Raw genomic sequence first — 27,081 nt, 5'->3', positions numbered from 1 at the left:
AGGGTCTGTCCAGCCCTGGGGTCACAACTCGGGATTTCCCTCCCGAGCTGCTGGAAGGGATCGCAGGAATCACCAGAAGATCAAACACAAAATCAAGCAAAAAAAAAAGTTACTTGGACAACTCTTTTCCTGTTATCGAGGATGCACAAAACACCTTGGGCACACTTTAAAGCACAAAAATGCCATCTTGAGGCAAAAGCTGACGCTGTGGGCTGGTGCAGCCGGCTGGCTTTAAAGCAGGAAGGGTGACAGCCAGCAGCACCCCTCGGACCACAAGTGATGCCCCAACCACGTGGCCCCATTTCTCCCCACTCCTGGCAGCTTCAGAGCCCCCCTCATGCATCACCCTTGGAAAGGTGCTTATTTATGCCATCAGTGGCACCAAAATCCCCTTATCCCAGTTTTTTGGTAGAAAAAACACGGACAGGAAGCGGCCGGGAGTGACAGGCTCGGCTCCAGCAGCCACCGGACACCGGGCCGGACACCACTGAGCAGAATTAGGAATCCAGGGACACAAGAAGGCTCAAAACCCTCATTTGTACTCAAACCCGCAGCTCAGCTGTGGGCAGAGACAGCTCGTGGGTGCCCTCTCCTGCTGTCACTAAGCAGTGGTGGCTGTGCCCATCCCGGTCCCCAAACAGCCCGGCCGTGCTCCGACGTGTCTCCGTGTCCTCTCCTGCTCGGACCAGGGTGGAGAACACCATGGGCAGCCCAGCTCTTCACAGGTGTGCAGAGGTCCCCAGGAGAAGTGATGGGAGAAGCTGATGGACCTTTAGGCACAAACCACCCCAGAGAGACCAGGAGCTGGTCTCTGCTTGGAAGCCAACGTCTCCCGGCATTCCCAACCCGGGAATCAGCGTGTGGTTGCACCTTTTTCCCTAATCGCCATCATGTTTAAGCTTCCCAGAAGAGAAGCACAGCTGCTCATGACCCAAGGGAGCTCACAAGATCCACAAGTGGGTTTTAACAGGGCAAAACATGGCAAATTTTCCTTTCCAGCTGGAAAGGGAAGGTGTCAAACTCCAAGCTGGACCACCACGATGGAGGGGTGGTGCAATGTCACACCCCGCTGCCCTCCCTCTGCTCGTCCTGCTCCTTGCTGGCACTTGCTTCCATGGTTTGGTCCAGATTAAGATCCATGATTTGTGACTCTTAGTGCTGAGTAAGAGCATCCAAGGCCCGATCCAGCTCTGCTGGGCTCCAGCTCTAAATGGCTCCAGAGCATTAATCAGCTGCAAGCTCCTAATGAGCACTCCCTGCTAACGACCTTCGGAGCTGCCAGAAGGCTGAGTGGCTGAAGCTCCTTCCTTGGGGGGGGTGGTTTATTCCACAGCAGCCCCTTGCCCCAAACTGCACCTGCACAGGTGGAGGAACAGCCTCGAGGTCTCTTCAAACCCACCCCAGATGATCCTGTCTTCATTCCCCAAGTCATCACAGAATCATGGAATGGTTGGAGTTGGATGAGATCTTAAAGATCATCCAGTTCAGACCCCCTGCCCATGGGCAGGGACACCTTCCACTAGCCCAGGTTGCTCCAACCTGGCCTTGGACACTTCCAGGGATCGAGGGGCAGCCACAGCTTCTCTGCCCAACCTGGGACGGGGCCTCCCCACCCTCACAGGGAAAAATTCCTTCCCCATATCCCACCTAACCCTGTCCTCTGGCAGTGGGAAGCCATTCCTGTCACTCCAGGCCCTTGTAAAGTCATGATGAGGCTCATGGGGTGCTGGACTTGCTGACAACGTCTAAATATATAATCACAGAACTTCAATTCACCTTTTCTTGTCAGATTCCGGTTTTCCTGCTCTAAAACCCTCCTATGGAATTTTCCTTTCTGTCCTGAGTGAGCTCACAACATCCACAAAAGGGATTTTTCCTGTCCCCATTCCTGCTGGGACCCACCGGGGTTTGTTCAGGGGCTGCACAAGCCCCTCTCAGCTGCAAACTCCAGGCAGAAGAACCATGGAATTCTTCAGGTTGGAAAAGCCCCTTAAGATCATCCAGTCCAACCATTCCCCCAGCACTGCCAAGGCCACCACTGACCCATGTCCCCAAGTGCCACATCCACAGGGATTTTAAATCCCTCCAGGGATGGGGACTCCACCACTGCCCTGGGCAGCTGTGCCAATGCCTGACCACCCTTTCCATGAAGGAATTTTCCCTAATATCCAACTTAAACCTCCACTGGCGCAACTTGGGGCCGTTTCCTCAGAATCTGTGACTTTCCCCCGAGTTTTCAAATTGCACTGTCACTGTTCCACCCCCTTCCTTGGCACAAACACCTCTGTCTTGGTGACCAGCCCGGCACTGGCAGAAAACCTCTCTCCCCACGAATAATCCATCCCCTATAAAAGCCCCTTTTCCCGTTCTCCCTGACGCTGGAAGTGCTCAGTGAAAGGAGGAGTGGAGGACGGCGGATTCCTCTAGAGGGAAACCTCCGCTTGCAGCAGCCTGCTGGAAGCTCTTTGCAGCACTGAAACGCTGACTCACCCTCCTCCTCCTCCTCCTTTTTCCTCCTCCTCCTCCTCCCATTCCCAGCACAAGGCTCTGCCAGCCAAAATAAATAGCGGGTACCTTTCTGCCCTCACTTATTTGTTTGGCAGCACTTCCCAGACGAGTTTTAGCCTCTCAGCGATAGGGGGGGGAAAAAAAAAAAAAAGAAAAGGGAATAAAATATTGCTGAGCAACCCCCTGATGGAAAAAAAAAAAAAAAAAAAAAAAAAAAAAGAAAAAAGTCTAGTGGAAACAGATTGTTCAATGCAGGGAGATTTTTCCCTGTGGATCCCAGCCTGGATTTCAGGCTCAGGGCAGCGCCCCAGCTCTGCAGTGACAGAGCACCAGCCCCAGCCCGTCTGCAGGAGGGTGGGTGACTCTGCACCGTGCAGATAAAACAGCACATGCGCTGGAAAAGCCGGAGTTTGGGGAGGGCAGGGAGAAATCCACCCGTAATGTGCCGAGGGGAAGAGCTCTGCTGAAGCTCAAGTGGAAAATCCCTCCTAGGAGGGCTGGGTCCAGGGATGCGCCGCGACCCTCCCGCTCATAACCTGCTTTTTGCCCTGTTTTTCTGTATTTTCAGGGGTGCTGGAGGCTCCTGCAGCAGCTTCAAAGCATGGCAGGGATCAGGAATTTCCTCCCACCGGCAGGAGAAGGGCTGGCACAACAGGATTGGTGCAGAAAGGGGCTGGGAAGAGACGGGTACGGCACTCCGGGACTTTTTTGTGCAGGGTGGGAACCCAAGAGGGAATGAGTCAGGAAACATAAGCAAATGCTGCTTTTAAATAGGAATTCTGGGGGTGAAAGAACTGGATTTATCCCTAATAAATAATCTACAACAATTATCTGTGCAATAACCACTTTACTTTCCCCTTGGGCCTCACCTGTCCATCATCCTGATTAAAATGGACAAATCCTCCTTTATAAGCATTTGCTCCCAAAACCAGGGGAATAAAAAAATAATTGAAAGAAATCTGGGTAGTAGGAGCCCAGATGCAAATTTCCAATCCCAATTCCCACTTTCAGGAGTGGGAGTGGGGCTGTGCTTTACCTGGACAGCTACAAAGCATTTTTGTGTCATCAGGGCTGAGCTGGTGCCAGCTTTGGATCCGACTCACCATCCTGCTCCGTGTCCATCCCTGGGAAAGGCTGGCTCAGCGGAAAAAGGGAGGCAGAAGCATTTTAAGAGCCATTTCCAGGCTCCTCACACTGATCCCAGCTCCACCCCTACGACTGATCCAATGCAGGCGTTGCAGCTCTCCTGGATGCAAGACCTGGGCCAGAGACGTGATCCTGACGGCTCCCACACGGATTCATCCACTGTTATCCACAACATCCTGGGTCTCACATCATGGCCTTCATCTTCCTCTTCATCAAACTCTGCAGCTTCCCAGGTTCTGCTCTGGAATTCCCCATTGATGGTGCTCTGGAGGGGGTTGTCCCACTCGTCTGTGTTTAATCCCAACGCTGCCAGCCTGTCCTGCTCCAACCACTCCAAACCTTCTCCCCATCTCCAGCATTTAGGAAATGTATTTTTTAGGAGAACATGAGAAACAGTGAGGAATTTGAGTCAATATTTGGCCTCACTGCTGGATCCAAGGGGATGGACTCTGGGAAGGGGAGTGACAGAGGAGGTGGGGGAGGGATTTTACATCTTCCCCACACCAAAGCAGCAAAGAGGGAAGGGGTTTTAACCTGAAAATGGAACTAATGCAACTATTTTTACAAGACAGAGCACAGTTTCTCTCTTTTCCTACTGCCAAGGCCAAGATGGAGCCCCTTTTTTATCATGGGGATTCACAGCACAGGAAGCAGGACCTGCAGAGCTCTGATAACATTGTAGAAAAGCCTGAAAAACACTCCAGCCGATTGTTTTAGCCCCAGGCTTTGCCTCAAATAAACCTGCTGAGCTTCTTCCTTACACCACAACCCTTGACCACCCAACCTTAAAAACAACAAACCCCAATCAGCCTTTTATTCAGCCTCCAAAGAGCAAACACCACCTTCCTACTGCTCCCATTCAACCCAGTATCAAAGCCCCGGGAGCTCACACGGATTAGCAAAGCCAGGGAGCTGCTCCCCTGTCAAGAATCAAGGAAAAACACGTGTAAATAAGGGCTGAAGGCTGAAAAGTCTTCCTTCTCTCCCCAGATATGTTTGCAGCTCCGGCTCATGTGCTGATGGCTCAGCAAAACTCACCCAAAAACAGAACAAAAAAACCTCTTTGTGAAGCTGAAGTTCAACCCAGCCCAAAGTCAGCAGCTCCTTATTTTAGAAAGGGTGTGTTTTGCAAGAGCAAGTGTTTAAAGGCGAGCTGTGCCAAGCTGGTCTTAGCTGCAGGCAGAGTTTTAAACCTCAGCTGGAACCCTCCTTCTAATTACAGACCTCCTTAACTAATTACAGGTTGAGGTTTTCGGTCTTGCAAAAGTGACTGATTTTGATGCTCTCACGCCACGTTCAGCTCCAGGGGAAACTTGACCTCTCCGTGGTGGGCCCGAAGGTGAGGAGATGCTGCTGACAGGAACCACAAAGCTGAATTTCCAGAATCAGGAGAGCAGGAGGGAAAAAGTCCTTTCAGCAGGTCAAAGTCAAAGACGTCAAACTGCTTCGTTCAGAGGCTGGTTCTCTCCAGGACAAAGGTTAATCCGTCTTCAGGTCTACAAGTTACACTGGTACCTGAACAGCCCCTCCAGCTGCAGATGGATATTCACAGAACCCCCACAGATCACAGAATCATGGAATGGTTTGGGCTGGAAGGACCTTAAAGACCATCCAGTCCCACCGCTGCCATAGGCAGGGACACCTTCCACTAGCCCACATTGCTCCATCCCTGGCCTTGGACACTTCCAGGGATCCAGGGGCAGCCACAGCTTCTCTGCCCAACCTGGGCCAGGGCCTCAACACCCTCACAGACAGGAATTTCTTCCCAATATCCCACCTAACCCTGCCCTCTGGCAGTGGGAAGCCACCAAGACCTAACAAGCTCTTTGACAGCTTTGAGCTGACTCAGAGTTGAGGTCCACGAGGTCCCTCCGCGTGAGGAAGGAGAATAAAACCAGAGTTCTGTATAATTAGAAGAAGTAATGACCTCGTAATTAATGGCCAGGAAAAATGAAGCACCAGGATGGAGACACATCATCCCCCTGGGATGATGGAAAGGCCACTTCTGCATCAAATCAGACTCAGGCACCACTTGCCACCTTGTAATGCTTCCCAAAGGTTTTCATCTATCCCACTCTCAAATCCCTGGATGCTGGGAGGGAGAAACCCCCTTCCCAGCCAGGCAGCTCCAGCGCTTCCCCATCCTCCATTAGACACTTCTCCCAACAGCCACTTTAAATCCCCCCCACTGCTCCAGTTTAAGCTCATTAATTCCCATTTTCAATTGCAAACTGCAGCTAAAACCCACTCAGACGTTTCTAAACGCCCCAAAAAAGGGGGCTCCTGGGAATTTGTTCCCTCCATCCCGCGCCGCTCCGAAGCCATTCCTGTTTCTGGGAGAGAGAATCCCAGCCGGAGGAGCTGCTGTCACCCAACTCATCCAAGTTTTTCCTTGTCAGACAGACGGGATCCTCGGCAAAACCAGCAAAGCTCGGCTTCGGCTGAGCTTGAAATTAAACTGTGAGAGCACTGAAGTGGATTTAAAAAAAACCCCAAAAACCATGGAGTGAAAACTCTCTGGGAAAGGAGTAACGGTGGGAATGTGTTCAGCATTTTAGGAAAGGCAGGGATTGTTAGAAACCAGCAGAGTTTAAGGGCAGCTTTGTGATTATGTGCTGGGTTGGATGTTCCAGGAACCAAATTCCAACTGGAATTGAGACATCCCGGCCTTGAAATCAGCTGTGTCCAAGGGGAGTGGGACAGGCACAGCTCCTGCATCAGGTTGGAACACACAGCCCTATCTGCCTCCTTCCCAGAACTTCCCAGCAGGAGGAAACCCACTGGTTTCTCACCCACTTTCCAAGGGAAAGGCTCCAGAGGGAGATGCAGAGGGCAGCTCCCATCCCATTCCATCCCATTCTTTCCCATCCCATCCCATGCTCACAGTGCTCAGGCAGCTTGTGGAATCCCTGCCTGGATACAGCAGGATTCTTATGGCTTGATTTTTTTTATTCTAGGACTTAAAGAGCAGGTTTATTGTCCCAAAATTAGATGGAAAAATTAAAAGAACAATCCTGAGAGGGAATAGTCTGTCCTTCCTCAATGACAGGATTCAGAGACCATAAATATGTCCTTTAGGCTCATCCACAAATCTGGCACTGGGATGTGGCACCAAATCCCTACCAGGGTTTCAAGCGTCCTGGGAATCATGGAATCACAGCATGGTTTGGGTAGGAAGGGACCATAAAGATCATCTCGTTCCAACCAGGGACACCTCCCACTAGCCCAGGTTGCTCCAAGCCCCGTCCAACCTGGCCTTGGACACTTCCAGGGATGGGGAATGAAAGACCCATCCATAGGAATGCAGCCATGGCTGTCCAAGGATCTCCCACTGCTGGAGCAGCTTGAGGACGGAGCTCTCACATCCTGCCTGGTCCTTCCCATCCCTTTGTGCCAACCTTCTCTCTCCCATGACAGTTTTGGGGGGAAAGAGCCTCAGGCCTGTGAGATGGAATATTCCTGACCCAGGGAAGCAGCTCCCACCTGCCTCAGTTTCCCCAGCTCTGCCCGTGGAGCCTCAAAGCTTCGTGTGGGGTGAGGAGAGCAGGAATTCTGGAGGAGGAATTTCGGGAGTTGCCCCTGTCCTGAAGCCAGGCTGAGGGATGTGCTCATCCCTCTAAAAGGTTTAACCCATGTGGGAGCCTCTTCAGGTGGAATAAACCACGAGTGGCCTCCTCATTAAAGGAGGCTTAGACTGAATTCAAATCCTTCTGCTCAATAAATTAGGTTAAAGTCAGCCCAGATTAGAAAATCCCTATAATGAATCAACCTTGTAGATTCAACCAGCTCTCGACTCCTGGTTATTTTTTTCTGCCTGTTTTGAACCCATTTTTTGAGGGAAAGGGAGGAAATGGGTTAAAAACAGTCAGAAAAAAAACCTCTGGACTCCCAGCTCAGCTCCTGGGGGCTCCAGGGATGGACACAAGTGATAAATTCCTCACAGAAACAGCACAAACATCACCCTTTGTGTGCCACAAAGGCAGGGCTGAGGATTTGGGGGGGATGAATCATCACAGAAAGCGAGAACAGTTAGAGATTCATAAGAAGGGAAGGCTGGGTGGAATGGGAAGAGGAAAGAGCAGGGTTGGGATTAGTGACTTTGGGACTATTAATAATATCTCAAGTTATCAAAGTGACCAGACCACGCAGAAGGGGTGGGAGGTTAATAAAAATAATGTGATTACATGTCATGATATCCCACATCCCACACTGGCTTCCAGGGAAGCCTTTTCAGCTAATTAAAGGATAATGATCCTTTATTTCAAGGCCACAGAAACACCTGGTGTGACCACACCCTGAGCCTCACCCTGCAGAGGGAAACCTCTCCACGAAGAGGATCCCTCCCTCCCTGAGTGGAAAACACATCCCGCAAGGATAAACAGAGTTGGGCTGTGGCAGAAGCCAGGAGAGAATCCAGGAAAAATCCCCTTCCCTTTGAGACATTTAAGACCAAGGAAGCCTCTTCCCTGCTGTGGCCTCGCCCGAGCAGCGGGGCCGGCGCTCCGCTGATCCCGGGAGCGTTTCCCAGCCTCTGAAGGCGGGAATTTGGGGCAGGAATCAACAGCCTGGATATCTCCACACCCCCTTTCCACTGACCTGGGTTTCTGAGGGGAATCTTTGGGCTCCTTTGAACCAAACCAGCCGCTGCTCTTACTCCTCTCGTCTCCCGCCGCCGCGGCCTGGACGGAGGGTCCCGCTTTCTCCCCCTGGCCTTTGCTCCCCGCCTCGCTCCGGTTGCCCCCGTGGTGGAAGAAGCCACCTTTTGGTTTCTTCTCTTCCTTCCTCGCCTCCTCGGGCTGTTTGTCCGAGGAGAAGCCCACGGGTGCCGCGGCTTGGGTGGGCTTGTTCTCCAGGCGGCTGCTCTCCTCCATCCTGGCTCTGCCCAGGTGGTTGCTGAGGGTGACGGCCTTCGTGGAGACCTTGAGCTCTTCCTGCAGGGCTAAGCTGGGAGGAGACGGGATGAACCTCAGCTCATCCCTCTGCTGAGGCCTCTCGAAGCCGCCGACCCCCCAGGGCGCCTCGTGGGGGTCGGGATGGAGCGGGGTGAAGCCGAACCCCTCGTCCTGCCTCCTGGGCACGGCGGGCACGGGCAGCGGGGCAGAGCCGGGCGGCACCAGCGCGGGGCTCTTCGGGGCGGGCTCGTCGCTGTAAACGTGGCTCCCGTTGATGCAGAGGGAAGAACGGGACACGGGATCGTTCTTTGGCTTCAGGCTTTGGATTGCTTTGGGCTCCAGGACCGGGCTGACCTGGGAGACGTCGTCGCTGAACGCTCTCTTGTGGGTCAGCTTGGGAGACGGCAAATAGTCTTTCACTGGGGGGGGAGATTGAGCACAAAACAGAGGTGAGGATGTGACAAGCAGCATTATCTCCTACCTGCAAACACTAAAGAGAGCCTTGAAATCATCCCAGCTCCCGGGCTCCACTGGATTATAATTAAATTCAAAATGCAGAGCCCGGGACACAACTAAGTGGGGATACAGGACACACAATATTTTCCCTGAGCACGTCACCTCCCACTGCAGGACCCAGAGAGGAGACTCTGTAACATAAGCCCCTTGTCTGAGAGGATCTGAGAGGATCTGAGATGGATAATAGATGCAAGGAACTCCCCAGAAACTACTTAGAGGGTTTAATGCTTCTGTGTGACTTTGGAGTTTGCATGATTAGGAGATGACAAGGCCCTGAGCTCTGCTCCAACCAGCCAGGTATGACAAGCCAGGAGAATCCAGTGCCTTCATCTCCCTCTCAACTGCCCTGAGGGTTGGACTTGAGGATCTTAAAGGTCTTTTCCAACCTTAACAATTCCATGATTCTACAACCTTGTGGATACTGCAGACTTTTGGGGTTAAAAATCGTGGAGGACCCAGAGACAAGGACTGCCTGGATTGAGGTGACAACCAGCTGCTCTCCCCTCCTGGCTGGAGATGTTTCCTTCATAGGATCATGGAACGGTTTGGGTTGGAAAACACCTTACAGATTATCTAGTTCCAAGCCCCTGCCACGGGAACTGGCATTAGATGGAAGGTTCATGCCAAGGATGATGGGATCAGGGCAGTGTCTCAACTCGCTCTCCAGCCACGGACACGACATGTGGGAACGTCATCCAGCAAAAACCCTCCGGCATCTCCCACCCAATCCGGGAATTGGCTGTGGCCAGCCAATTAAACCACCTAATGACATATTTCGTTTTCAAGGGACGGCGAGAATTAATTCCCTACAAGGGCCTTTTTTGTTTGGAAATCGCCGCTCTCCGGGAGCCAAGAGCTCGGATTGTTTTAATCACCGGGAACTGGGCACTGCTCCGGCTTTGCCTCCAAGCCGGAGGCGGCTCGTTAGACCAGTGACCCAGTGCAGGGCAGCAGCAGCTTCCCCCAGCCCTCTCCTGGGGCCTTCCAGTGTCAGGGACCCGCTTTGAGGGGTGGGAAGAAACAGCCCTGAGGAACCCTCGTATCCCGGGAGCTCGTGGCGCTGCGGGAAGGACAGGGAGCATCAACGTGAGCCAGGCACGGAAAAGCAAAATCTTGGATGTTTCTCCCCGTCCTGCCGAGCACAAAGGCAGAAGGCAGAAGATCTCAGAGGGTTTTTGCAGGACGTTGATTCTCAGCCTGGAGAAAAGGAGGCTCGGGGGGACCTTCTGGCTCTGCAACTCCCTGACAGGAGGGGGGAGCCGGGGGGGGTCGGGCTCTGCTCCCAGGGAACAAGGGACAGGAGGAGAGGGAACGGCCTCAAGTTGCTCCAGGGGAGGGTCAGGTTGGATACTGGGGAAAATTTCATCATGGTTGTGCAGCCCTGGCACAGCTGCCCAGGGCAGTGGTGGAGTCCCCATCCCTGGAGGGATTTAAAATCCCTGTGGATGTGGCACCTGGGGACATGGGTCAGTGGTGGCCTTGGCAGTGCTGGACTTGACAATCTCAGAGGGCTTTTCCAACCCAAATAACCCCACATTCCTACGATTCCATGATTAGGTCAGTAATTAGTTAACAGATTTGCAAGAAAGTCTCAACAGTCCTTTACAAAGGAAAAAAAAGAGTGGGGAAAAAAAAAAAAAAGGGGGGAGGGATTATCCATGATCCTCTTACCAGAGCGCTCCATGGACAGACTGCTGTGTCTGCTCGGGGATTTGGTTACCTCAGGAGCATTTGCTGCCAAGCTTAGGCTGGCAGAGGAGATGGTGCTGTCGGATCCCAGGGAAGTGTTGGATTGCGTCAGGGACGACTTGCGCAGCTTGTTCTTCAGGAAAAAGCCCTTGACTTTGGCCTTCTTGCCCCCCATTTCGTAGTCATCCTCCACGTCCAGGCCGCCCAGGCTGCTGGGGATGATGGCAGAGGCCGACTCCAGGTCGTATTTCTTCTTGCCTGTCACCTTGTCCTTCAGCTTCCCGAAGGGTGACCGTGGTTTATCCTTCATGGACAGGTCGAACATGCTGGCCGTGAGGTTGTTCCGTGTGAACTGGATGCTCACCAGGATCTCACCCCGCTCCTTCTCCTTCTTCCCGGCCTTGGAGTGCAGCTTGTGCCACCTGGAGCCAGAGAGGAAAGAAAAGGAAAGGTGCCTCTGTCATTTCCAAGAGTCACAAGCCAGGAAAACTCTGGAGAAGATGCTGCTGGGGTGGGAGAAGGCACCAGTGCTATCTAGCACGAGTTTCTTCATGGAAAGGGTTGTTAAACATTGGAAGGGGATGCCCTGGGAGGTGGTGGAGTCCCCACCCCTGGAGGTGTCCAAGGAACAACTGGACATGGCACTCAGTGCTCTGGGTTGGGTGACAAGGTGGGGATCAGTCACAGGTTGGACTCCATGATCTTGGAGGGCTTTTCCAACCTTAATGATTCCATGATTCTGTTCTAAGAGTCCCAGGTACCACCTAAAACCCGAGTCAGAGACACCCCTCAACCACATTGTAAGAGCTCCATCTCCATCCCTGCCCTTGTCCTAAACACTGTCCTTCCACTAAATAACCTGGAAAACGCCACCTTGCTGTCAGACACCACTGTGCTTTTCCAGGGAATGCTACCAGTGGCCCAATTTTTGTAGGGTCACTTGTCAGGTTGCTGCGAGCTCAGGTTGGAAAGAAAAAGCCGACGGCGCTTTGTGCTCCTGGATGAAATATTCCAGAGCCGGTGACTCAACAAATCCTCCAGGCAGACCCGGAATGGCAAAGGCTCCCAACGACATCCATCAAAATAACTTTCTGCCAGACCTTCTGTGTCTCACCCAAAATAAAGGTGCTCAGGTTTGACTCAAAGTGTCCTTGCATCAAGTGCTTCGAGGATGGTGAATCCTGGGAGTCCTTTATGGGAAGGAGAACCTTCTGTGAAGCAACTACTCAACCCAACTCTACCCAGGTTACTGATTTTCGGGAAATATCTGCATTCCCACAGCTGGCTGATGGAATTCTCCTGCCTGGTGAGAGCTCCAGAAGGAGATGTTGGCCATGTCCACCACCTCAGAGGCTCCCACTGACTCCACAGCGGGATCCCTGGGATGCTTCCCGCTGTCCTGCCCCCCACAAAACCTGGAATATGGACTGTGCTCCAGAGCTCTGCACGGCAGGAACATGGGGAAAGCCTCCAAACCATCCACTGCACAAGGCAAAAATAATCCCAACCTCCATTTAGGTCCCAATCCTTCCACGGGAAGGGCACGGAGCAACCTCTGGGAGAGGAGTCTTGCTTCCTGCCAGTGGGAATGAAAGGTGGGAGAGAGGACACCACAGCAAGACATGCCCAGAGCCACCTTCTAGTTCTCTATTTCCATGTTTGGATGGGGCAGCACCAAACACAGGCCACAAGGGAACAGTTTCTTCCCAAAAATCTCTGCCAACCCAGCGGTCCTTCGCTCCCTTCTCCCACAGGATGCTCCATCTTTCTGCCCCATTCCAGGTGCTGCTTTCCAGGGCAGCTGCAGCAGGATGAGCAGGTCTCCAGCACAGCCACTGCCCTGGTAGCTCTGCTCCCTCCCAAATCAAAATATTAAAAGATGAATGTATGATTAAAATTCCCCTTAACAAGGCCCAAGGAAAGCTGTAGGTTCAGGACAGACCCTATTTCTCCACGTTGTCCATCCTGGGTGAAAGACACAGCAATGGGAGCTGGAAGACATTTCTGGACCTGGGTTAACATTTTCCCAGAAAATAAAATATCCCAGTGGTGTTTTACATCCACTTGGAGAGCAAAATCACTGAGAAGAAAAAAAAACAATAGGGAAGGAAAACGTGCTGGGATGGAGGTGGGTGTGACCAGGCTGAAATCACCAGGGCAAGGAGAGAAGTATAATTGTGTTCTCCAGAAGTTTCCCTATTGCTGCCGGGGAATTTATCACATCCTGGATGAAGGGAGGAGCTGAGAAGCCTGGGAAGGCTACACCATTCCCTGGAATTGTCCAAGAACAGGTTGGATGGGGTTTGGAGCAACCTGGGCTAGTGGAAGGTGTCCCTGCCCACGGCAGGGGTGGAACAAGGTGAACTTTAAGGTCACCCAAACCCAAACCATTCTGTGAATGGAGCACAGACCCCCTAATTCCCTGATAAATATTCCAAGTGCACAGCTGGAAGCACCCAGGTCCTTCACCAATTAATTCAAAATGCAGGAAGGACAGAGCCTGGAACTTTGCTGGGAACACACACAAAATTAAATCCCCAGTGAGTGCATTCCTGTTCCCACCACTCCCTTATCCCATCCCACAGGATTCCCACTGCACAATTTTCAGTACCCAGGCTTTGAGCTTCAAAATATCCAGGCAGGCAGGAAAAACAAAATCAATGGGGAAAAAAAAAGCAGCATTAACCCCTTAGAGCAAAACACCAGCAGCAAAAAGACACCAGAATGGGCCAATCCACTGCCAGGGAGAAGGAGCAGGTGAGTCAGGAGGACACTTCCCGTAGGATTGGAGGGGAAAAGGCTGCCTGGAACATCCAATATTGTTTAGTTGAATTCAAGAGCTGGAAGAAGTTCAAGAGGGAAGGGCTGGAGCAGCCTGGCAGCTGGGAAAGGAGAGATTTGGGGGCTGAATCATTTCGCAGGAAAAACAACAAAAAACTCTCAAAAGTAGTTTTTACACCTTATGTCATCCCATGGAAAAAAAAAAAATAGGAGGAATCTGGGAGGATTAACACAAGGAAAGGCACGAGCTTCTGAGGATGATGAGAGGGAACAGCATCTCCCATCCCAACCCTTCCAATCTTGTGGGCATTAAAAGGAATTTGGGGGCTCGGCCTGAGCTGCTCCAAAAAGCATCTGTTGAAGGAAAAGCCCCTGCTTGTGCTGGCGTGGGATTAAGGAGCTATTTTTGGATCCCAAGACCTCATCCACAGTCGGCAAACAGTCAGGACTACACCTCCAACAGGCAACAGGGCTATTTTTAGGCTCAGTTTGTGGCACCGGACGAGTGTTTGGGAGGATTAAGTTGTTCCACACGTCGTGTGTTCCTGGGTTTTTATGAATCAGTTCCAGTGGAACAGGGTGGTGCAAACACTGCTTGGCCCTGGGGAGGGCTGCGAGTCCCAGCTCAGCTAAAAATCAAAATTCCACAGCATAATTTCACTATTAACCTCATCCCACAGCCCTTGGTTTCCCATATTTCTTCCCTGGCTGGGGGTTTCTGGATTGGGGCCACCCAAGGTCACATTTTGAAGGGGGCCACGACCTCTTTTATGGGAACAGAGGATACACCTGGAAAAACAAACCAGTTCTGCCCACAAAACCCCTTTTCCAGGCTTGAAATAGCAGAACTGGGTCATGTTAAACCTCTGGAAGAGGTGCTGGAGGAGCACAGGAAGAGGGAGGAAGTTGTGCCAAGCACATCCAGCACCAGGGATATGGGACCACAAGGATCTGCTTCTTGGGGGTGTTTTGGAGGCCTCTCCTGAGGAAGGTGGCACCAGCTTGGATCCAGCTCCTCGTTGCCCTGGACATCCTGGATAAGAAACTCATCTCCAGCCACCTGCTCCGAGGGTTCTTAACAAGGTTTGGAGGGGGCACAGCCCGACAGTTAAAAAAATTAAATTAAAGTTAGATTAACATCAGATTAAAATTAAATTAAACTGGCTGTCTTGTCCCAGAGCCAGAGCTGGTGGTGATGGGGAGCAGGATTGCTCCTACCTAAGGAGATGTGCTTGGCCCCCCAGTCTGTGCTCCTTCCCTTGCTCCCTACAGCTGGAAAGGGGCACCCCAGAGGATGAATCCAGCTGCTTCCCAGCCTCCTGGTCCTAAATCCACATCCTTCTGCTCTGTGGAGAACTGCTCCTTCCCCCGTGAGCTACTGCTGGATCATCAGTGATGCTCCTGCTGAGACACCTCAGCCCTGGACACGTGGAGAGCCAGGTGTGCTCAGGGACATCTCCAATGGGACACATCCAGGGAATTCAGCCTGGAGACACAAACCATAGGCTCAGGAAATTAGCTTTCCCTAAAAAAATGTGTATTCTTCCCTCTGACACTCCCTGGATCCAGCACCTCGGTGCAGTGTTGCACCATGCTGGAGGTGAATCCTCCCAAAATAGGGGATTCCAGGATCTGTCCTCCACGGATTCTGTGGCAGGGAAGGGGCTGGAGAGGCCCCCAGGCCCCGGGGATGGCTGAGGGGGAAGGAAACAGCAACTCACCCCATCACAGGGAGCCGGGAGAGGAAACCTCAAACAGAGAACCCCTCGGAAACGGGAAGCACCCGGAGGCCCCTGCGAGTTCCGGGGCAGCTCCTGGGAAGCCAGAGGTGCTCCAAGGGGTTTGGAAGCTGGGAACACGGATTGTGAGCATCCATGTGTGGCAGAGGCCTCCCCAGCCCCCACCCCGTGGCTGTGCTCACTCATTTAGGTCACCCTGGTTAATCAGCACATCCCAACTGCCTCCAGACACTCGGAGTGAATCCCTTCCCTCCCTCCTCCCACTCACTTCCACGGAGACTTGAAGGGAGTGGCTGCCAAAAGGCAAGTTTGGGAGAAGGCACCCGGCGTCTATTTTTACGTTTGCTGTTGCCAGGATCAATTGGAGGCACGGGGAGCTGCACACAAAGCACTGCTGTATCTCCAGCTTCCCAAAAAACACATGCTTCCCCCCTCATCCTCCAGCAGCATCCCGGACCGGAAAGGTGGCCAGTGCTGAGCAAAGGGAAAAAACACCCTGGAGTGGAAACAGGAGCGTAGGGATGTTTGCTAAGGAGGGATGAGGACAGGATGGATTTGCTCAGGGTCAGCACCATCCTCTTTTCCTTGCTCTTTGTCCTCCCTGGGGCTGCAGGTGACAGTTTATGGGGAGCACAGGGACACCCCGCTCCTTGGAACCTTCTGCTGGGCATGGAATGGCTTGGGCATGATTTTCTCCCTGTCAATGAGAATATTCCTTTGGGTTTGAGACAACCCAGCAAATCCTGGGATGGGAGGACAAGCTCCTGGGATGATCAGGACACAGAGACAACCCCAACACCTACTGGGATGGGAGGACAAGCTGCTGGGATGACCAGGACACAGAGCCAACACCAGAACCTCCTGGGATGGGAGGACAAGCTCCTGGGATGACCAGGACACACAGTGAAACCCCAAAACCTCCTGGGATGGGAGGACAAGCTCCTGGGATGACCAGGACACACAGTGAAACCCCAAAACCTCCTGGGATGGGAGGACAAGCTCCTGGGATGACCAGGACACACAGTGAAACCCCAAAACCTGCTGGGATGGGAGGACAAGCTCCTGGGATGACCAGGACACACAGTGAAACCCCAAAACCTCCTGGGATGGGAGGACAAGCTCCTGGGATGACCAGGACACAGAGACAACCCCAAAACCTCCTGGGATGGGAAGACAAGCTCCTGGGATGACCAGGACATAGAGCCAATGCCAGAACCTCCCGGGATGGGAGGATAACCTGCTGGGATGACCAGGGTACTGAGCCAACCCCAATGGAACGACAACGCTGCCCGTGATCCGAGGTTTTCCATCACCTTTCCACACCCTCCTCCTGACCAAACAACTCCCTCAGCACAAAACCAAGCACAAAGCCAAGGCCTCCAGCCCATCAGCAGTTTCAGGGATCAGCATGACAAAGCCCTGGAGTGATCCAAGCTCATTTCACTGGTTTGGGAATACCAATGGATGCCGGGATTAGATCAGACAAGCAACGCGTTGCACACAACACGACTCTCAGAGCTGCCACGGGCACCATCCTGCTCCACTTCCAGGGAGAACATGGGTCCTTCCAAGAACCACCTTTGCTCTCCCATGACTCCAGCTGGGGTCCCCAAGAGATCCCTGCCCAACTTCCAGCTCAGCTGATCCTACCTCGCCCCACCGGAGCTGCTCAACACACCCTGAGCACAAAGGTCTCCAGTTTCACTCTCAAACTGGTCCCAGTGCTTTACCAGCACTTCCTTGGGAAATTAAGTCCCTTAGGGATGCACAGCTGGAGTGTTTCTGGAGCACTTCAACCATCAGGTGCTTCCCAAAAGCCTCCCAAAACCACTGAGCACTGCCAGGGTGGTCGAGGTTTGTCTCAAATTGAGCAGGAATTCTCCTGCCCTGCCCAACTCATCCGCCTGAACTGCACTTTGGAGACAGACACATCCCAACACGGAGCCAAAGCCTCTTCCCTGATCACACCAGCCTGACATTTACTGCTGATTCATCCCTGCAACAAGGTCAGCCTGGCTGGAGATGGAGAGAAGAGCCCCAAGTCTTAAATTAAGGATTATTTGGGCTGCTACAGTGACAGAGCAGCTCCGAGCACAGAAAAGACGATCCAAGGAAAACAAGAACGTTGGCTCCTCTTGGCACAACCCCCTCGAGAACACAGCAAAGAAGATTTTGGTGAGCCAAGAGTTGGAGCTCACCTGCCTGGGAAGGGAAGCACAGGGGTGGAAAACAACCCAACCCCGGGGAATTTTGTGCTTTTCTTTGTCTGGCTCCGTGTTCCTTCCCCCGCCGGCAGCTTTTCCGCAGCGTCGGTTTTCGGGTCGGTTTTGGACGGCTGGTTTTGCCAGGTGAGCCCTGGGAGCTGCTAAAAGCACAGCTGGAAAAATAAACACAGGGCTGATTCCCTCCCCTGCAGATGGAGCAGCTGAGGTGGGAAGTTCATCTCTCCATCCTTCCGAGAAGTGCTCGAAAACAGAACTCGCAGAAACCAACCCCCCTCCACCCTGAGCTCATTACACAACTCCACGAAACAGCTCTGCCCTGCCCCTCTAACGGGCTCCAGCTTTGGCACTGCCAGCTCCAGAGGTGCTGCCTAAATGGAATTCCTCAGGAATGAAGGTGTGGTGAGGGGTGGAACAGGATGTAGCCCACTGGGACAACCAGGAACCCAGGGGGAGAAGATCCCACCACCGACCCACACTGAAAGGCTCATCCCACGGCTCACGGGCCGGGAACAGGGATAGTGTCACTCCAGTGGGACTCAGTGGCAGGGAACGGCCTGAAAACCAGGAATAACCCCAGCCCTGCTTGTGTCCAAGCTCATGGCACCTCATGCACGGATCCTGCAGCACCTCAGTGCTCCATGGACAAGGTCCATCCTGGCAAGGTCCTGAGCATCCTCATTCCCGCATGGAATGGCCCACAGGACTCCCTCCCTGGCTATGGGGGGACTGGGGTGACCCACAGAGCCCCCAGAGGAGTTGTTTCCTTGTCCCTGTACTCCAAGGAGATAGAGGATGCTTCCCAACCACCCCACTGTTCCTAAATCTGTCCCTACAGCCCCTGTGCCGGCTGGCAGAGGCAAACAGGGGGATGTGATGGCACAGAGGGGGACAATTTTTGGGTCAGGACAGACACCAGGGATGGAGAAGAGCTCTCAGCCACCAGGACATGACAACATGGGCAGTAACTTCACCTCAAACCACTCTGGGCTGAGAAAATCCAAGGCTTTTCCTCTCTCCAGCACAGGAAGGGAAGAGGGGAGGAGGGAAGATTTAAGGAGCTGTAAAATGGAGCATGGAATATTTATAAGTGGTACTAGGAGGAGTCAGTACTAGCAGGAGTCAGGAGGAGATCACTCCAGCTGCATTTATCCACTCCAGAGCATCCAAGGTTTGTGTTTTCCCATGTTTTTCCAGCTGCCAACAAGCCAACAAACCACGTTTGGGGTCACCAAGTGACGTGAACTTCCCGAGCACCACAAGACACGGGGACAAGGTCCCCATGTGAGGATGGGAGAGGGTGATCCAATCACCTGCTGCACGAGATTCCAAGGTTAAAAAAAAAAAAAGCCAAGCCCGGAGCTGATTTTGCAGGACTGCAAAGCACAAGGAGCTGCTCCACAGGTTCCCCTAGAGCACCTCAACGTGCACGGGATGGGCAGGAGAAACACGGTTTTTTGCTGCAAATCCTTTCCTACTTCCAGCTGGGAAAAGCATCACGGCAGGGTTTGTACGGAGAACCCGGTTCCCAGAGGCAACGGGAGGCTTGGGAATGCCGGTTCTCCAAAGGGACACCAAGCCCAAGGGCTCCAAGGAACTTAAAATACCGGCTACACCCGCTCTGGCAACAGGTCATGCGTGGATTGTCCATCTGTCACATCAACGGGCTCCTGGGAATGAGTCACGGACACAAAAAAGGGGGGAAAAGGGAAAATGGAAGGAATTTTGAGCCCAGCAGCTGCTTAGACACTTGGATCCACGGGATGCTGCCCCAGGGATGGAGTCCCCAAACCCCTATCCCGGAAGCCAAACCCTGTGTCCCAGCCAGGGCAAGCAAATTCCCAGGGCAGGAATGTGCACACCTGTGCCAAGGGCAGGCTCCAACAAGCTCCAGGGTGGGAAGAGACCCAGCAGCAAAGGCTTAAAGGCCATTTTCACCTGACACACCACGTGTGGAGAGGATGCCAGGTTTTTCCTGGACTCCTCTACCCCCGAGAAGATTCCCTGGGGAATCACGAGGAGCATCCCCCAAAAACTCCTCTCCTGCTTTTGAGCCATCCCTTGGAGGGCGAGAGGGGCAGAGAGCAGAGCCCACCCTGCATTCCTGGGCACCAAAGACTGGCACTTTGCCAGTAGGGAAGGGAGGGAATCCCCTTGGAGTCTCCTGAAGCACCAGCTGAACTCAGCACAAGCAACAGCACCGGTTCCACCCCAGCGTCTGGAGCTTTGTTCCGACAGGATTGAGGTGTTTTCCGAGCTGACTGAAGGTTTTTTTGCAGCTGGAGGAAACCAGGGCCCTGAAAATTAGTGTGAAACAGAGGAAAAAGCCTGAATCTGCAGCTTTTTGGGGTTTTAAGATGATGGAGGGCGACAGGCCACCGACAGACCAAACCCAAGATGCCAGACTTGGGATCAAACCACTCCAATATCTTTTAAAAAACAAGAAAAATCAGAGTTTACTCGGAGCAGGACAGAGCAAGGACCTTAAACTCCTTAAACCAGCAGTGGAAATGGGTGAAAATGGGGTTAACTGGGCAGGCAGGAGGAAAATTAAGCCCCAAGAAGCACCTTGGGGGTCACAACTGGGGGGAAACACTTGCTTGGGACCAGCCGGCCACCAAGGACGTTATCCCGAGGCCTGGCTGCCCTCCCACAGCACACAGAGCATCCTGACCTGATTTTTGGCAGCACTGACCCTCTCCTCCCCCTGATTTCAACACTCCAGGGTGTTTCCTGGCTCAGAGGAGACACAACAACCCCCCCCAGAGCTGCGTTTCCAGCCCCAAAACACGGGTTTCATCACAGCTCAGGGCCTCCAGGGAGCTCCCTGCTGCTCCTGGGCCACCTCCAAGACCTTCATTGGCACCTCTGATGGCAGCCCCCAGGGAAAAGGGCTCCTCCTTGCCCTTGGATTAAAACTTTCCATCCCGAATCCATCACGGAGCAGCGATTTCCTCCCCACCCCCTGCCAGGGCTCTTCCTCTCCCAGGCTTAAGGACAGACGTGCCAAGGACACAACTGCAGCACTTTGGCCTCAGCTGGTGCCCGACTGGGAGCAGAAAGGGTGTGAAAAGTCTCCCCTGGGAGATGCAGGAGGAGCCAAAGCCGCAATGGGAATGACAACAAGCATCCCAGATATGTCAGAGATGGGAATGACAACAAGCACCACATCCCAGAGATGCCACAGCCCCGAAGGGCTCCACTGCTAATGAGCTCCTGCCTTTAATTTGATGAGGGAGGGAGGTGGCCACAAGCACAGCACAGGCTGACACAGGTCCAGAGGGGCTGGAGGAGGAGATTAGGGTGGATCTATCCCTGGGAAAGCACAAGGACAGTGCCAGGGAAAGCACTGGCCACAGCAAGGAGGGGATGTGATGGGTCCCGCTACAGAGGGGGAGGGAAAAGTGCCTGGTGAATTTGGGGATCATCCCTTGGTCTTGAGGGAGTTTGGGAGCCTCCAAAGTCCCCCATACTGCTGAGCAGATGGACAGCACCCATTACTGACTTTCCAGATCAGCCTTGGATGTGCCTCTGGATCAGCCCTTTCCTTCCCCTCAGCTGCTTCTCCCTCTCCATGCCAAGCCACAGAGCTCCAGGCAGTGATGGGACTCACAAACTCCTTCTCTGCCATCTCGGCCTGTCTCCATGACATCTTCCCCCCAAACCCAAGGAATTCCCTGTCTCTTCTCCACTGAGCCTCAGCCCAAAAGAGCTCCATCATGGCACGGAGCAGGAAAAGCCCTGGTAGCCTCAAGGACCTTGGCTGGAGAAGTTCAGCATCCAGAGGGAAACTCCTTTGCTGATGGAGCGGGAGGAGATTGTCCCACTCCTGCTGCCAGGGTGGAGATGCTGCGGCTCCACACAAGCCCAGGCTCCCCCTCCACAGCTGGGGAGGAACAGGAACAAGTAAAGGGAAGTGAAGCACGGAAGGGCTTTGGGGAACTCGGAGCTGAGCTAATTTTGCAGGGGGAACAACTTCCCAAGGCAACTTCCCTGTCGCAGAGACGCCGACGGCCACGCGCTGCCGTCGTTCCTGATCCAAGGCAGCAACCAGAGAATGACTGCAAGGCACTGCAGGAAAACACCAGAGCCAGGAATCATGACTCCTGCCACACTTATCATCATCCCCTTCAACACGAGATCCCACTGCTGGAAAGCCTTGGATTTTGCTCCAGCAGCCCGGTGTTTGCACGGCCAGCAGACTCACGGCGTCAACCTTTCCCATTTCTGAGGGGCTGGGAGGTCTTAGGGACAGCAGGCAAATGGAAAACGGTATTTCCAAGAGGGAGAAAGGAAGGAATGACAGTTGGGGTTTTCTTCCGCCAGCCGAGGAAGCCCTGGATGCCCACTGCTCCTTCCCACCACAGCCCAGGCAGTAAAATCAAGGATATTTTGGGTCCCCACACAGAGAGATCCGGGGTCCAACCCTGCAGGTGTTTCCAGGTACCTCCTACCCCCCTCAGTGCTGAGACCCCACCCAAGGGATGTGACACCTTGGCCAAGGGGAAAAGGTCTCCAAGTGCCTCAGAGAGGGACTGGGGACAAGGGGTGGAAGGACAGGACAAGGGGAAATAGCTTCCCACTGTCAGAGGGCAGGGTTAGATGGGATATTGGGAAGGAATTGTTGGCTGGGAAGGTGTTGAGGCCCTGTCCCAGGTTGGGCAGAGAAGCTGTGGCTGCCCCTGGATCCCTGGAAGTGTCCAAGGCCAGGCTCGAGCACCCTGGGCTAGTGGAAGGTGTCCCTGCCCACGGCAGGGTCTGGAACAAGATGATCTTTAAGGCCCCTTCCAACCCAAACCATTCCATGACTTAATGAAAACACAGCCTGATGGGTGTCAGATGGAAGCTTGTTTTTTGCTGGATGCATTTCCAGCCTCCCCAGATTCCTGCTGATGTTGTGGACATGGAGGTGACAGTCCCTGTCTTGCTGCCACATCACAGGGAAACAGGAGGGAGACCCTTTGGGAGACTCCAAGGGCATTTCCTGGATGTCAGGAAGCAGAAGCAACAGCTGCCTTGTGAGTACCCAAAAAATCCCTCTTCTTCTGGGCTGGGCCCTGCTTTGGGAGGGAATCACCACCTGCCACGTTTTTTTTGACTTCCCAAAAAATGAAGCAGCACAGAGAGCTGCAGGGACCGAGTCCTGGGAGGGGGAGGTGAAGACCAGGAGCATCCTGCCCAGGCACAGGGCTTTTTGGATGTGGGATGGCTCAAGTGGAAAGGGAGAAATGACGGGATCCTCAGCCCCTGCTCTGCCTGCCAAGCCCAATCCCTGGAGCTGCCGGAGCGTGGGACAAGCCTTGGGATGCCCAAAAAGGCCACGGGAGCTCTCAGGCTGCTCTTGTGCAACTCCAGGAGTTGATTTTCTTCCGGCAAAACACTGAAACGACCGAGAACTGAGCCGGACAAAGCAGCTCATCAACACCCCCGGCCACCGGCGCGTTCCCGGAGAAGAGTCCAAGTTTTGACGGAACATTTTCCACCGAGCCGAAAACAAGGATCATAATTATCCACCGGTGAAGTTTCCATGCAATAAAAAATCAGCAGGAAAACGAGAGCAAGGTCAACACACTGACAATGGAGGCCTTTTTTAGGCAGGATCCCATCCCAGCTGGCAGCGGGTTTGTGCCCAGGAGTGAGGGCCGGAGACGGGATCCCAAAAAGCAGCGCCTGGCACAGCCCCAACTCCCACCACCCCCCCCCGGTTATCTCCAGGGCACAGGCCTGGGCCAGGAGGGTGGGAGCCTCTGTTTGTTTTGCTCTTTTTTCATCTAGGACTAAAAAATTTCCTCCTAAACAAAAGTTGTTTGCAACGGGGGCCACACCAGACGTCAGGAGCCGGTTGGAAGCTCCGGTGGCTCCCGGACTCCCCACGATCCTTCTCCCACCTGGCTGGACAAGCTCCAGCTCTTGGGATTCCTCTCTCTAAAAAAAAATGCAGCTTCTTCCACGCTGCAAAGCTGTCACCCACCCTGGGGACACCTTCCAGCTCCGGGCTTGGAGCGAGCAGAGATGCTCCTGGCACAGGGTGAGAGCTCTCCATGTTTTCTGTGCTCACTTCCATCCTCAGGGGCCAAGGGTGAAGATAAAGAGCCTTCAAAGCTCTTGTGATCCCAAATACTGCAAGGGGAAGTAAATTTTCCTTATGCAAGCAAAGCTGCAGGAAGGGAGGGAGACAGAGAGCCAGCTGGAGAATCATGGAATGGGTTGGTTTGGAAGGGGCCATAAAAATCATCCAGTTCCAACTCCTTGCCATGGGCAGGGACACCTTCCACTAGCCCAGGTTGCTCCAAGCCCTGTCCAACCTGGCCTTGGACACTTCCAGGAATCTGGGCAACCTGTGCCAGGGCCTCCCCACCCTCCCAGCCAGCAATTCCTTCCCAATATCCCACCTATCCCTGCCCTCTGGCAGTGGGAAGCCATTCCCCCTTGTCCTGTCCTTCCATCCCTTGTCCCAAGTCCCTCTACAACTCTCTTGGAGCCCCTTTGGGAACTCGAATATGCTGAAAGGTCTCCCTGGAGCCTTTTCAAAAATTCCTGGGGATCTCCAGCCTCACAGCCCAAATCCCCCAGGACTATCCAATGCAGGATAACCAGGAGCTGTGACACGCTGTCCAGCCACACTGGACGTTGCTCCCATGGGATTAACAGCCCCTGACGCCCTTGGAGACCTTTGAGACGAGTCCATGGGCTCAGCCTCCCAAACCTTGGGGCCCCTGCTTTGCACAGCTCTGTAAACTTTTCCCACTGGGAGCGTGGCTTTCCTCGAGCTCCCAGCTCCTATCCCAGCTCCATTCCCAAAACCACAGGAAGGACGGACGGGGAGTTCTTCCACATCCCCCCGTGCCAGAACCACTCGTCTCTCCTGCCAGGCCGTGGCTCTCTCCGGAGTCGTCCTGGTTTCAATTAGGGCCCCAAGAATCCCGATCCAGCCCCAGCACCGCCCGCTCTCCAGGCATTTTGCTAAGGAAAGCAAAATAAACGCCGGCGGGGAAACACCCAGACACCATCTCCGGGGTTAGTCACCGCTCCTCCTTCCCCACGCTCCCATTTTAGGGCAAATCAGGAATCTCCAAGGGCTGCGGAGCCGCGTTTTCTCCACGGGAAAAGTTTTTTCCAGCCCCTTTTCACTCCAATCCCACTCCCTCCGCTGCCCCGGGTAGGGGGGTGAGGGAGGTCCCTCTCCAAGCCCGCAGCTTCGGGCAGCAATCCAGCTGAATTCCCGGGATCCAGGGGGCCAGGGAGCAGGGGGGACACTCCCGGAGGCACAGCCCAGCCAGGTCCGCCCGGAACAAAGCCCCTAAAAACTTCTTCCCTAAAGGAATTTCGGCCACATTCCTGCATTTCTGTGCTTGGCAAAGGCTCGGGAAACGTTATGATTGTTTTAAACCCTTCTGGGGGAAGGAGGAAGATGAGGAATTCACACACATACAGGGATTTATGCTGGAGGGGTGCAGACCCCCAAACTGGGAGGTGACACCGATGGTCCCACGGAGCTGGGGGGGACAAACCACGACCTGCAGCTGTGCCACGGCTTCCCAGGAGACAGATCCCTGGAAAACCCCCACGGGATGCAGAGGGACCTTGGGGCATCTCATCCCCTGGACCCCCCTGCCTGGGGGGAGGATGGATCCTGCAGTGCCTTGTCTCCCTTCCAGGGGGGATGGAGGGGCCCTGAGCCATCCCATCCTCCACCACATCCTTCCTGGAGCACACGTGATGTCCTACATCCCCCACAACGTCCTTCCTGGAGCATCCACGGGCCCTGTGACACCCCGTGTCCTGCAATGTCCTTCCTGGGTGACACACAGACCCCACCCCACCCTCTGGGACACCCTTCCCAGTGACAACCCTTCCCGGTGGATGCACAGCCCATGGATGGCAGATGACCTCTTGGAAAGGCCTTCCCTGGACCCCATCACACCCCAATCCCTGTGACACCCTCCTTAGGGTGTCCATGGGTCCTGTGCTGCCCTTCCTCCTCGAGCACCCATCCTGGGGCACACAGGGACCCCAGGACACCCACCCTGGGGTACCCAGGGACCCCACAACGCCCATCCTGGGCCACACAGTGATCCAATGACAGCCATCCCATGGCATGCAGGGATTCCATGTGTCCACCCTGGGGCACACAGTGACCCCCTGACACCCATCCAGGGCACACAGTGACCCCCTGACACCCATCCAGGGCACACAGTGGCCTCCTGATGCCCATCCTGAGGTACCCAGGGACCCCAAGATACCTGTCCTGGGGAACACAGGGACCCCAAGACATCTGCCCAGGGCACACAAGGACCCCACAACACCCATCCTGGAGAATCCAGGGATGCCATGACACCACCCTGGGACCACAGGGACCCCATGACACCCACGCCAGGGTACACAGGGATTCCATGTGCCCATCCTGGCAAGCACAGGGACTCCATGACGCCCACGGGGTACCCAGGGACCCCATGACACACACTCTGGGGTGCACAAGGACCCCATGACATCCATCCAGGGGCACCCAGGGGTGCCGTGACACCACCCTGGGATAGACAAGGACCCCATGATGCCCACCCTGGGGTAGCCAGTGACCCCAGGACACCCACCCAGGGCCACCCCATACCCCCCCCCCCGGGCTGTGCCCCCCCGGCCGCACTCACCGCTCGTCGGGCTCCCTCCCGCGCTGCCGGGCGGGCTCCAGGGGCACCACGGCCTGTCCCAGGAATCGGTCCATGCCCACCAGCGCCCGGTGCATCACGGTGAGCACCAGCCCGGCGCGGGGCCCGGGCTCGGGGGGCAGCTCGAAGGCACATTCCTCCCTCCACTCGGGGCTGCCGCCGCTCTTCTCGGCCACCGAGGTGCTGTACTTCTCGCGGCCCAGCTGGATCACGGTGTACGCGTCGCTGCCGCCCGCTTTGCCTTTGCCGGTGCCGCCCTTGCAGCGCAGCCCGCGGGCCCGCACCACCGTCACCTGGACGTGCGTGGGCAGCCAGGCCGGGCCGCCCTCGGCCGGCAGCGCGGCCGCCCGCAGCAGCGCCATGGCCGGCCCGGGGGGAGCCGGGGGAACGGCCGGGAACGGGCGGGGAAGAGCCGGGAAAAGCGGGCAGGGCCGCGCCGGGCCCCGCTCGGAGCCGCCGCTGCCGCAGCGAGAGGGACACCGCCCCCGCCCCGGCCCCGCCCACAACGGTCAGGCCCCGCCCACAACGGGCACTGAGCCGCGCCCCGTAATCCCTGGCCACGCCTCCATCGCGCTGGCCACGCCCCCCGCTCCCAGGGCTGGTCACGCCCCCGACAGGGTTTGACCCCGCCCCACCTGGCGCTAGCCACGCCCCTGTCCGCTCCGGCTCCGCCCATGACCGGCCTTGGCCCCGCCTCCTCCACGCCCGGTGTTAACCCCGCCTACGATCCGCGTCGGCCCCGCCCCCTTCGCGCACCCACCTCCGACACATCTAGACGGCGGGGGCGTGGTCAAAACCGGGGGCGTGGTCAGCCGTCTGGGGGCGGGGTCAGAGTTGTTGGGGGGAGTGGTCAGAGCAGGGCGGGCCACGCCCAACCCCGGGGGGGCCGTTTGAGGGTCTCACCTGTGCCCCAGGTGTGTCCACA

General features: G+C 54.8%; 1 protein-coding gene across 5 annotated transcripts in view; it reads right to left on the bottom strand.

Moving 5' to 3' along the window:
• RAB11FIP5 (RAB11 family interacting protein 5) overlaps nt 1-26,633 on the bottom strand; it is a 41,220-nt gene extending 14,587 nt beyond the window's left edge. For 4 of the 5 annotated variants that reach the window (XR_005565899.1, XM_039387525.1, XM_039387526.1 and 1 more), the window contains exons 1-3: nt 26,139-26,631; nt 10,734-11,173; nt 8,251-8,965 (exon numbers count right to left, since the gene is read on the bottom strand). Coding sequence is in view for 4 of the 5 variants with exons in the window: in XM_039387525.1 (XP_039243459.1) it covers nt 8,251-8,965; nt 10,734-11,173; nt 26,139-26,518 (1,535 nt within the window). In the remaining variant the exon portion in view is untranslated. Of the gene's footprint in view, nt 1-8,250; nt 8,966-10,733; nt 11,174-26,138 lie in introns of all 5 variants that reach the window. The other variant, XM_039387528.1, reaches the window with a different exon arrangement.
• Nucleotides 26,634-27,081: the final 448 nt, after the last annotated feature.

The sequence above is a fragment of the Pipra filicauda genome, unplaced genomic scaffold, assembly GCF_003945595.2.
Source record: "Pipra filicauda isolate LSUMZ 115617 unplaced genomic scaffold, ASM394559v2 scaffold570_size292671_pilon, whole genome shotgun sequence".
Lineage (NCBI taxonomy): Eukaryota > Metazoa > Chordata > Aves > Passeriformes > Pipridae > Pipra > Pipra filicauda.
Note: the sequence above shows the minus strand (reverse complement) of the source record. Positions and strands in the feature narration are given on the sequence as shown.